The 11,831-nt window shown below is 35.6% G+C and overlaps 3 protein-coding genes across 3 annotated transcripts; 2 read left to right on the top strand and 1 right to left on the bottom strand.

Moving 5' to 3' along the window:
* The first annotated feature begins 1,825 nt into the window (after nucleotides 1–1,825).
* LOC132753956 (uncharacterized) lies at nucleotides 1,826–3,625 on the top strand. The gene is made up of 4 exons (XM_060744528.1): nucleotides 1,826–2,001; nucleotides 2,437–2,505; nucleotides 2,744–2,929; nucleotides 3,311–3,625. Exons 1-4 carry the CDS (start codon nucleotides 1,953–1,955, stop codon nucleotides 3,520–3,522), a joined length of 516 nt encoding a protein of 171 aa, XP_060600511.1. The 5' UTR covers nucleotides 1,826–1,952; the 3' UTR covers nucleotides 3,523–3,625.
* An 82-nt stretch (nucleotides 3,626–3,707) lies between these two features.
* On the bottom strand, nucleotides 3,708–7,858 carry LOC132753963 (Ig-like V-type domain-containing protein FAM187A). The gene is made up of 4 exons (XM_060744538.1): nucleotides 7,328–7,858; nucleotides 6,440–6,590; nucleotides 5,563–5,646; nucleotides 3,708–4,225 (listed from the first exon to the last, which is right to left on the bottom strand). The coding sequence occupies exons 1-4, from the start codon at nucleotides 7,856–7,858 to the stop codon at nucleotides 3,708–3,710; spliced, it is 1,284 nt and encodes a 427-aa protein (XP_060600521.1).
* A 1,465-nt stretch (nucleotides 7,859–9,323) lies between these two features.
* Nucleotides 9,324–11,622, top strand: LOC132753952 (uncharacterized). The gene has a single exon (XM_060744525.1). It carries the CDS (start codon nucleotides 9,533–9,535, stop codon nucleotides 11,342–11,344), a length of 1,812 nt encoding a protein of 603 aa, XP_060600508.1. The 5' UTR covers nucleotides 9,324–9,532; the 3' UTR covers nucleotides 11,345–11,622.
* Nucleotides 11,623–11,831: the final 209 nt, after the last annotated feature.

Below are 11,831 nucleotides of genomic sequence, written 5' to 3'. Positions count from 1 at the left end.
ACAATTATATCAATCTGTACTTTACTTGGCATCACTCACCTCCGAAAAGCTCCGTTTGGTCATGGTCTTTCAAATAGAAATTTGAAAGGCCCTGGTAAGTACTGTTATAAGACTGTTAAAATATTTGCAAGTGAATGCTGCTACAAATTGAACAGCAAGAAGAAAATACCGGTAATATAGGCGGCATTAAATATGAAAACTGTCGTCTGTTGTTATCAAAATCCTATGTGATGTCCATATCTTTGGAAGTGACTTTAATCATTAATCAAGAAGCTTCCGTCACAAAATATCGTCTAGGAACATACTGATATTTATATATCAATATTTTTATCATCATCACGATACACGCTATCATAAAAACAAGCATGATTATATGAAAGCAAGCATTAAAATGCAAAGCAATCTTGGTGATATTATTGAACGAGAAACACGTGAAGGTAGCTTTCGTGCTTTTCGGCCATTCATATTTCAAATTTTGAAAAATATATTGATGAAGTTGTTATTTCGTAATTGAAAAACAATGTGCACATAGCGGTGGTGTGACATACGGAATAGCCAGTCAAAATGTGAGTAAAATACTGTTGTTTACATGATCTGTCAACAAATTGTTAAAGAATAAAAGTTAATTAAATTTCAATTTATAAAGGGCTTTAACTGGTATTTCCTTAGCAATTAAGCTTTTTGTTTTATGTTGTATGTACCAAAATGCAGCGTGTTTATATAAACAGAAGTTTGTTATACAAAAACAAGTGATCGCAATAATGATGAAGCAAAACTACTTTGCCATCATTGGAATGAAGAAATTTTTAAACTCAAGTATTAAGAATCTTAATGGGGAGATCTTTTTTTGAACAATAAAACACCAAAAGATGCCTATAGTCTGACTTTGAGAGACAAGGAGCGTGTTACATCTCTTACGCACCCAGCACCGGTTCAAGCAGTGATTTATTCTTCAACACTAAAAGGGTCACGTTTAAACAGCTCCGGTCGGTATTTAGCCAAAAACCGGTTAGGTTAGTATTTAAGACCGACAGACGAAGAAATTTTAGATTACTTTTTGACATTACTTTTGTTTATTTGTGATAAGATATGATATTCTGTTTGTAATTTAGTTAATTTTTCCCCCAATTGCACGCTATATTATTTTGTACAGTACAGTCCTAACGGACAATGGTACTCCATAATCAGATAAGTTTTGTAATTGGGAAGACGAGGTATTAACCCGACAGTCGTGGATATAGTGTAACAGCAGTCATGCTTCTTTACGAAAGATTGACGGGGTTCATCTTCGTGAATTTCACAATCGTGAATTTCAACATACAGAATTCACGATATCATGAATTCAACTTCATGAAATCATGTTTTGAACTTAACGATTTCAACTTATTGAATTCACGATTTCAACCTCTTCAATAAACGAATTCAACTTCGTGAAGATGAAATCTTAAATTCGTGAACTTCAAAATGTGAATTTACGAAGTTCAATTCAAAAAGTTGAAATGGTGATGTCGTGAATTCGTGAAGTTGAACTTCTGATTCTGAAAGTCTGATGCGTCATGTAAAAGGGTAAGCTGAAGACCTTAAGCTATAGATGTGGATGTTATCACTTGTTTTAGGTCTATTCTTTATGCTTCGAGGATTTTTTCTTGTTACTCTTTTTAAAAATTCGTTTTGTATACAACCAAACTTTTATACTTACTACTACATGTAGTATGATTTTATATTATGTCCCAGCTTACTGATTTACTCTAATTTTTGTTGTACTGTAAGTGTTCGTATCCTGCTAATAAATAAATTTGTATTAAACTTATAGTCATTTGTCGTGATTTCCGGACAAGACAATTAACACTTACACAGTTATCATTGTTAAATGTTAACAAATAAGCTAAATGAATTTTGAAAAATGTTATAGAGACGTTGTGTGACAATCTATTTTCGGGTAAAACGTATTAATGGGAAAGGGGAGAGCACAGGTCAGTGACTACTGTAACATTACATTGAGTAAGTATGTGTTTTAGCAAGTTTTCTTGTTTCATTGTTAGAAAAGGCGTTTCAATTCCAGGAGATAAAACATATAATTATTATACCAGGTCGTTATCAATACGAAGGATCCTACTAAACAGTGCTAAGGACTAAGGAGGCACAAAGGACCCTTAAAGGTCTTTTAGGGTCTTGCTTATGATACAATGGTATATTTTAAGCTATAAAATAGTATTTTGATTTTTTTAATGTAATTTTACTATCAGTTAATGGTTACCAAGGTTACCGAGAAATCACGAATGATTGCTAAGGAGATAATAAGATCACTAAAATAGCGAGAGGCAAAAATAGTGGAGAATAATGTAGATACATTTGAATACACAGCACGTTAATACTTTCATACATTTTTGATTTCAGTTTCACATTATAACTAAAATGTTAAATTCATCATTTCAGTTGTACTATGTCCAATTATATGTTTCGTGCTCCTGTTGGTTGGATATGGAGTGGCCAAGATTGTCATGGGTAAGGCGTTCGAATGATATGTTTCCACCGACTCTAGACAAGATCCAAAACTCGGCTTTTGTAATAATTTACTAAAGTGTTCTTATAAATGTTGGTATAAATACATGTTTAGAAAATATTGAATTTTACCATCGATATTGTGATGAAATTCAGTTTCTAGAATTCCTGAACACGTGCAGTATATTATGTTCACGTGAGCATGTCACATAACAGTATTTAGTTTCTACATCTATCTCAGGTGCTGTGTATCTGGACGACTGTAAACTAGAGAACATGGTTCCTGTATACCTCATTGTGAGTGGCATGTCCCCTTTGTTATTCAGCGGGTTTTGTCGTAAAGACAGAGACGAAAGCGGCCTGTGTGGACCGGGAACAGTGTGTGGTGTGATTGGTTTTATGTTTAACTTCTCGTGGCTGATTTGTGGTAAATGATTCGTTATGTGATGTTAGCATTGTAAGCATGTCCTCGTATAACGGTTGATGTTACAATTCTGTCATATATTACGATGCAAATTCTAGAACCAATATCTTGAGAAAAAAACATATGGCTCAGACATATGGCATGCACCTTTGTTTAAAACAACTTATGCATAAACTTAACTTTTCCACATAAATCTTTTAAAAACAGAGGTTGCTGATTAATTCCAGTACACACACTACTGACCTTAAAAAATCGAACCCTCAAATTTGAGCCTATAAACTACTAGGCCAGGCAAAATATTGTACATGTATCTTCTTTATTTCATGGCTTTTGGTTTGTTATAAGACATCTATAGTGACAAAATATTATCATTTCTAATTACAGGAAGTGTATGGATATGTCCCAACTATAAACATTTAGTGACTGACGATTTTAAACAATGCGAAGACAATGTCACCGCAGATTGCTTTCCAAATATTTGTAACCGAAATCTGATAACTTTTGCATTCGCCACTGTGATTATTGACTGGATGTTTATGTGTGTATGGATATGCTTCATGATTTATCTATGTGGCAAGCTATTCTGCAAGTATTAGTCAAACGTCATACTAGTAAATGATTCTTTACAGTTTCAATATATATGTATTTTAGTACAATCTGCAATCAAAGGTCCAACAATAAAAGCATGGTCAGGATGAAGGTTGACTTGTATGTTATGTCAATACAATCAAATATGTTTTTAAAAACATACATGTACTTGAGAAGTTAAACATTGCCGAGTTCATCTTTTTCGCCTCTTTGCTTTCGGTTTCGCCAGACAAAGTTTGCACGCGCAATATATAGGGAAAGCAATAATCGTTAAAAACAGACCTGCATAAGTAATATAATGTTTTAAATTATCATTCATCTTTTTAAAGCCTATCAATTTAAATGCTCCAACATGCCGTTGCCAAACCCAGCAATGATAGGGGGCGCTGTCACGTATACGTAACTTTCGGATGTGCAAACGGTTCAGTTTGTCAACAAAAACTCTTCCTCTAGTTTGACGTCGTATCGTAGCTGTATTTATAGGCCTTTCACCTCTTTGCCATCTCACCTTGCCTCTTTGTTTGGTGGGACATGTCAATTTAACATGTGTTCCAGTTGCCTTATACAGAACCTTTCTCTGAACTAAGGGAGGCAATTCTGGTCGTTTATCAATCGGATGGTAACCACCCTCAATGATTTCTATTACTTTACCGTTCTTGTCTGTCACTTGAATCGGAGGAGGTGTCGATGGACATACAACAAAGCATATACCTGAAGTTAAGATAATATGTTCGTTATTAGTTCAACTTATTAAACTTGTCAGAGACATTGCGATAATGGCATGCCCAAAATAAAGACTGTTTAAAGTGCAAAAGAATATTTTTTCTTTGACGCGCCTGTAGTGTAACGCTAACATATGGCGCGTCTTAATACAGCAATGCAACGTACATACAGCGCGTCTTTACATATGGTTTATAAAACGCAAATAACGTCATGTCAAAATACATGCACGGCCGTGCAATACCATTTTTACGGAGTAAAAGCAGCATGGGTATGTGATAAATGTTTTTAGTACATGTATACAAATTCCTTAATAATATCATTTTTAATGAAAAACCAAGGAAACATAACCCACTTTATTTTTCGCAATGGTGATATTCTTTGCGATCCGCAATTTTGATTCGCAACCAGTGCATATGTAAATTTTATGTTACCGTATTGTAGATCTCATACGACACCGGTAAAAATCATCAACAAAAATATGCACACTGTTAGAAAGATTTTGTGAAATAGTTCAAATGTTTCATGTATGACAATGAATAAGATTTTGATGTAATATATTTCATCTAAAATTAAATGTATAAAAGAATGAACTGAAACCACAGAAATAAAGGTAAAGGTAAAGGTCTTGTTTATTATAGTGTCACCCCTACTGAAAGGGCCAGCCATTTTGACTTATGAGACACATTTTGCTTGCATACCATGTACCTCCCGATTCCTACCACTATGCCAGGCGCCAGGCGGATAGAAATCGGTAACCATTCATTTTAACTACCTCGCGGCTCACGAAGCGGCCATTTCGGAACGAGTCCCACGAGAAACATTCATCCTTCAATTAACGCTCCCCGTGGGGCTCGAACCTTCGACCTCCCGATCCGAAGGCGGACGCCTTAACCACTAGGCCAACGGTACCGGTATGTTTCAAATACAAAACCCGATTAATTATTTCTAAAGATACAGAATCGATCAGATTTTACCAGTTAAATAGTGTTGCCGATAAAAATAGGCTACCAATTTATCATAGGAAAAAAAATTCTGAAAAATACTATGTTAAGCGGTTCACGCTGAATAAATTAGGCTACTGTAGGTCATTATTAATTCACATTCATGTACCTATTTTTGGTGTTGTGAAAGAAAATAGAAGAATGAAGCAGGGCAGGATCCCCTTGATGCAAATGAATAAATAGAATCTAAGAAAGAGACATACAAATTCTCTTATTTCATTAAATATGCAAGTTTGTATTTGCAAAAAAAAAATACTTTTTCGCTTTTAGCTTTCCGTTTCTAAAGCTCAATATTTTCCATGTACCATGTTTAAACTTGCTCACCGTCCAAAACTTCACTTTTTCTTCCCTTAATTCCTGGCAGATGTGCCACAGGTCTTGACAATACCGTAGAACGACAAGGAACTCCTGAAATCAAAAAGTAATGAATATAACAAGCGCATTCATAGCATAATGTATAAACATACCGGTAGTTCAAAACAATAGAGTGACATTGAATGAAACATGATTAACAAATAAGTAAGTACTAATATGTGGTTGTGCGAGAGAAACTGCATTAGTTAATATGCCCGAACGCGTTATATTTATCCTGACAGACTTCACTTTATAGGATTGTGAAACAAAAGCAAATATAACGATAAAATATCCCGTAATTATGTATAGAGGAAAATATATTTCTGTCACAAGCTCATCAATATTCGGAACATTTCGAGATTTATCGGGTTGTGTTGAATGTGAGAAAGTCATTGCTTCTAGAGTTGACCGATTTTTAATAAGATATTTGCTGAAGAAATATTTACACGAATTCTTAAACTATAAAAATCCTCTGTTAGAATCCAATGCCAAATTTGTTTGTTTGTTTGGTTTTTGCGCTGATTTTAACAGTTTTCATTTGGTCAGGACTCGGTGGTTGATACCCCTAGCCGGATTTTCTGGATAACAAACCAATAATTATCAATTTCATCGTAAGTGATCGACTGCTTATCCCACAAAACTTTCAAAAACAAATGACCCATAGACTCAATGTCCGACATCAATTGCCATGAAGAAATTTTACCTCGCCCTTGTATTGAATTAGCTAGTCCTGTACTACAAATCCAATGTTCTCCCTAGTCAGTTACTAAGCGCTCTAACACTCCATTGATTATTTATAAAAACAAAAAAAAAAAACAAAAACAAAAAAAAAACAATCAAGCAGTACCTCTAGGATATAGACTCATAATTGGAATGTCTACTGGAACGATAGGCTTGTCCATGTCTATTTTCTGTACCATGCACGTCCCTATTTTCAGTCTTTTTCCGTGTTTGTCACACTGGTCGCATTCTCCCCAATCTGACCAGTGTGTAAATACCTAAACAGTCAAGGTTTAAAGCATTTTTTTTATGTAATACTTGTAATAGAATCTATCGGAATGTTAAGAAAATAAGAGTGTACCATTCTTCGACAGAAAATAAAGGCTGAAAGTGTTTGATTTCTTCAAAACATTGTCATTTGCACTAAATATATATCTTATTTTATATTTACAAAGATGTCCCATCAGAATTCAGTGTTTCATGCATTCATTCATGTCTGTAAATTGTGTGTGGAATGCATCAAATAAATCAAATGATCAACTCGATTACTTTATAGATGTGAAATGGGGATGATAGTGGAATGTTAAACAAGATATACATGTACACACATGTAGGCCCTATAAACAAATATGTTTTTTAAAAAATGCATTCAATCATCAGTGGTTTTACTGCCTAATTTGGCCCGATTTCGTCCCCATTCCCCACTACATTTTGTATATAAACAGTATATAATTCCCCCTTTTTCTGAAAAAAAAAATCCCCTCCGCCAGGATTTTTTCCTCTTCAGGACCCATGCTACGCCACCAAATTGATGTTTCCCTTACACTGAAATATAAATCACATCTCAATCAAATGTTCAGTAGTCTACATCTACATGATTTTTAACCAAATACTTCAGACAAGATCCACATCAACCATCAGTCTGAGAATAATTTTAAGATAATGTTTAAGATATAAGCGTATCTGGAATCTAGATATCTGTATTCATGATAAGAAAAATAACTGAGCTACTTACTTCAAGATTATGATCTATCAACTTTTGAGCCGGAAGTAACGTTTCCATATTTTTCTCAGAGACAGTTCGTTGTGGTTCCCGGAAGAGGACGTCTACCTGGTAGATGACTTCAGAATCGCCATCTTTCACGCAGAAGTATTGTCCCGCGTCAGTAACATCAACGTTTTTTATGACTAGCGTCATGTCTTTCTTCAGTTTGAAACCTTCCGCTGAAGGGTCCACATGCATGGTTGTCGAGTCCACGTTTCTCGCGCGCTGCCAAAACAGTTTAGCCTTGACAGAATCCTGATCTGGTCTTTGACAAGACGGGCACTTCAGGTCGACTCGCTGACCTTCAAGTGCAAGAACTGCGGTAATGGCTTCTTTCATACGATTTTCCGACTTGTTTGCCTCCTCAATACATTTGTAATATTCGTCAAACATTTTCTTAACCTCTTTCTTTGAATATTTCCAGTTTGCCTGCATGCGATTAAAACTTCCGAGAGAAAGAGAACGCCTGTGTCTCGATTCCAAAGTGTGATTTCCTTTCATATTTCCCAGTGATCTGCTGTGCACGGACACAAAGAAAACAAACACAGGGAGTAAAATAAACGTGCTTTCTTGTGTTCGTAGCATTATTTTATAATTTGCAACGCTCACGCTCATATGACGTCATTCAAACTTCAATATGACGTCAATACGTTGAATTTACACATATACTCGTGAATTCATGTTAAAGATACTTTATATATATGTAGGTAGATCTATCTGGATCTAGCTGTAATATATAAAAGTTTGTAGATTTAAAACAGATTTCCTTTAGTTATTGTAGACCTAGGAATATGTTAAGTTCTATTTATAGCATCGACAACCTTGAACTTCACTCAAGCTCCTAATCAACAAATGTGGAATATATTGATCAATTAATGTGGTTGCTTTGTAAAACTGTAGGATAGCGAGACGGAAATACAGAACTACGAGTTTTAAGCATACACAGGCCCTTCCTAAATGTTAAATAACTTGAAATTTCACCATTCAAACTAAAAAAAGAAATCAAGTAAATTTGAGCCGCGTCACGACAAAACCAACATAATGGGTTTGCGACCAGCAAGGATCCAGACCAGCCTGCGCATCCGCGCAGTCTGATCAGGATCCATGCTGTTCGCTATCAGTTTCTCTACTTGTAATGAGTTGGTTAGCGAACAGCATGGATCCTGATTAGACTGCGCGGATGCGCAGGCTGGTCTGTAATCTGGATCCATGCTGGTCGCAAACACACTATGTTGGTTTTGTCGTGACGCGGCTCGCTCAATTTTGTTTTACAAAATTTGCTTAAAATCTGTTCATGACGCGACGTCGGGAACATAAGTTATTAAACTACTATAGTTAGCCTTCTAAATATAGTTTTTTGATGAATAGACAGACATTGTACAGGTCTACACTTAATCAATCGTACACATGTAGATTCTAGATCAAAACCAATTAATTAATTATTCAGGAGTTTTGTTTTAAATGCGGTTAAGTATGTACGCAATGTTGGTATTTGTGGCTAGGTGCGTTTAAAAAATATACTGCATTAAAGTAATGTATGGATATTATTGTGCGTACAAAAGCCAGGGTTTGTTTGTGGTATTTTATTTTCATCCACACTACGTGTCTTTGCTATGAATGGTGTAAATAATTCGTCTGAACCTGCGCATGAAGACCTGCTCAAATGAACAAACCCTGTAGCCAATATACATCTTGTCTACCTGAACAATTCAATAAAAAGTAATGTTGTAGCAGATTGCAGTATTACAACATTAATAATATTATATTATCTAAACAGCATTCATCTAACGATGATTCAAATGTAAATTATGCGCGCAGGTTACACTGTAAATATAATATTTGTGTTTTACATATGCAGAAACCTAAACCACTTAACATTTGATTTTTTTTATCTTCCCTGGGAAGAGTAACGCGTTACAATTAAGTACTTCAATTTAAATGCAAAATACATTATTTTGTTCAAGTACAAAAAACGAAAGTCATTTGACATGATGAATAGCGTTCTCGTATTATTTATCATTTACCTCGTACAAAATGTTTCGCCCAATTGTTTCTCTAAATTTAAGTAATATATTAGTTTTAGATCAAAGATATTTGTGTAATTAGTCTTTCCTTTCGTAAGTAAGGATCTAGAAATCCGGACAGTGAACGCTGAGATGTAAGTGTCTTTTCAAAATGGAATACAAGGCATTTTTCATTTGTGTTCTTGCTTGCAGTTTTCAAAATGTTGCATCGAAACTGTTTACATTCGAAGTTGAAAATTTTTCACCGAACGCTATGCGCATGCCCAGATCTGGAGCATCTGGAAATTTTACTGTACTCTTCAATAACAACGACTTAATTCATATTGATTTTTGTCTACGAGTACCAAGCACTGTAATCGTAAAAAGTGTGATGTATTCTAACGACGGGCCATCGGACACGTTCCGGGCAACATTAGAGGAACAACACATTGGATCTTTTACGACATCGGCATATAAAGGTGACGGGAACGGATGGAACATGTTTAAGTCGTCAGGGCAACTTCCGGGCAAAATGAAGCTCGGTATAGGAAGACACGTGCTTACACTTCAAGCTACACAATCAGACCAATGGGGAGTGGAAGTTGATTATGTTCTCCTAAGCATCGATGACAATTTCTTAGAATATAAAGATCTTCTTTGCAATCAGTTCTGCTTCAACGTTAATTACGACGATGTTCCGAGGGTAGATTCTGTCCCGAGTGGAAAATTTGTTCAAAAATCAACGTCTACACAATGTTCTGAGCAGGACAACATCAAAGTTGAGCTATATCACGACAGATCAACAGAATTTGAAATAACTGCCAACATTCCAAAATATCATTCCTTCGCTAACAATAGAGAGCCAAACTATGACCAGTGCGTCCTAGCATCGCCATACTGGATATTTGGAAACTTGACGATATTCCCGGACACGGCTGACGTACGAAAAGGCAACGCAGTTTTAAGATTTTCTGGGTCGTATTATAAAACAAGAGCAACAGTAAGTTTCGACTTCAGTAGCCTTACACCTACAAGAGAAACAGACGAAAGACTGCTGGGTTCGGTATTATTCGTAAAATTACGGAACATGCCGCGAGAAAATGTTACGTTCAAACCGGAATACTTGCAAAATGGCCGTTGGAAGTCTTTGGAAAAGGTTGAGTTAACGCCGTTCAATAATGAACATTCATGGCCTATACCGGACAGAACATGGGACGTGGCAGGTGAAAACCAAATAAGACTAATTATAGAGCCGGGTAAACAGCAAGTTGTTTTAGATACGGTTAGACTAGATCGGCGTAATACTGAAGATACAACAGTGGAGCTTTATGCGGACCCTGATGTTGTATTCGAGGGGGTGAGGCTCAGTTTTTGGCAGTACTGGCTTTACCATCGCAATTCTATGACAGTCAGTATTCAAGCAAGAGGCACAAAGGAACATTTTAATATTGATAGTCTCCGGGTGTATGTAAAGGTTCCGTGGACTGGGGGATATTCGCAAGTCTTTGTCCTATTTCAGAACGGCAGGGTACGACTTCAGGCTATGACGCCGCATGGTTTAGATTATATTCCATTTGGTGCTTCCGTCAACATAGGCCAGCCACAGTCCACAGATTCAGAAAAACCGTACTCGCCAATAGAGAAAATCGACATCGATCCTAAAACTAAAACATTAGCTCTCAGGTATGCCGACGGAAATACTGCAATATTCAATATTGAGACAACATATACCCAAACCAAACTAAATGTGAAAAATGCAATGTTCAGAAAAGATCGGAAACTATTTCCAATTATGACTTTTCAATCTATGTGGATACAAGATGGTAACGCGGACACCGATCACGTGACAATCAACGGCGATATTTCCCGCCATATTACATCAAGCTGGACGGAACTGTATGGAATATCGGCAGTGTTCTTTAAAAAGTGTATTTCACGACACAATACCCAAGGACCGGATATAAAAATTCAATTTGTGTCCTAGACTAACTACAAAAGCAATTTTATCTGAAGTTGTCGATCCTTACTAGTAAAGTAGAAAAAAAACCGGTTAGAGATTTCCGGCAGTGTCTCTTTGTTTTAGAACTTATAAGGACATTGTTCCTTTAATCATATAACCAGTTATATATACTGAATAACATTAGTTGTAGAACATTCACTCTAGAACATATAACCTATTATACTGTATTACTTTTACGAAGTGTTGTTTAAAATATTATCAAAATTTAGTATAAAACTTTAAACTTGATATTATTGATGTATGTTTTTTCTTTCTGGAATAGAGTATGACTTTCAGCATCATCACTTTATATGTGGGAATATCAATATGATGTAGATTTACAATTTTCTAGTGTTACTATAGCAACGAATAGACAGTTTCAAATGTTATTTAATCATGATAATTGCATATGAAAAATAGCTTAAATAACCTAGTTAATAATCAAACATGTGGTGTCAGTGTTAATAAATCA

Source organism: Ruditapes philippinarum, unplaced genomic scaffold, assembly GCF_026571515.1.
Source record: "Ruditapes philippinarum isolate M1 unplaced genomic scaffold, ASM2657151v2 ctg1909_1_1_1_1, whole genome shotgun sequence".
In the NCBI taxonomy this organism is placed as follows: domain Eukaryota; kingdom Metazoa; phylum Mollusca; class Bivalvia; order Venerida; family Veneridae; genus Ruditapes; species Ruditapes philippinarum.
Note: the sequence above shows the minus strand (reverse complement) of the source record. Positions and strands in the feature narration are given on the sequence as shown.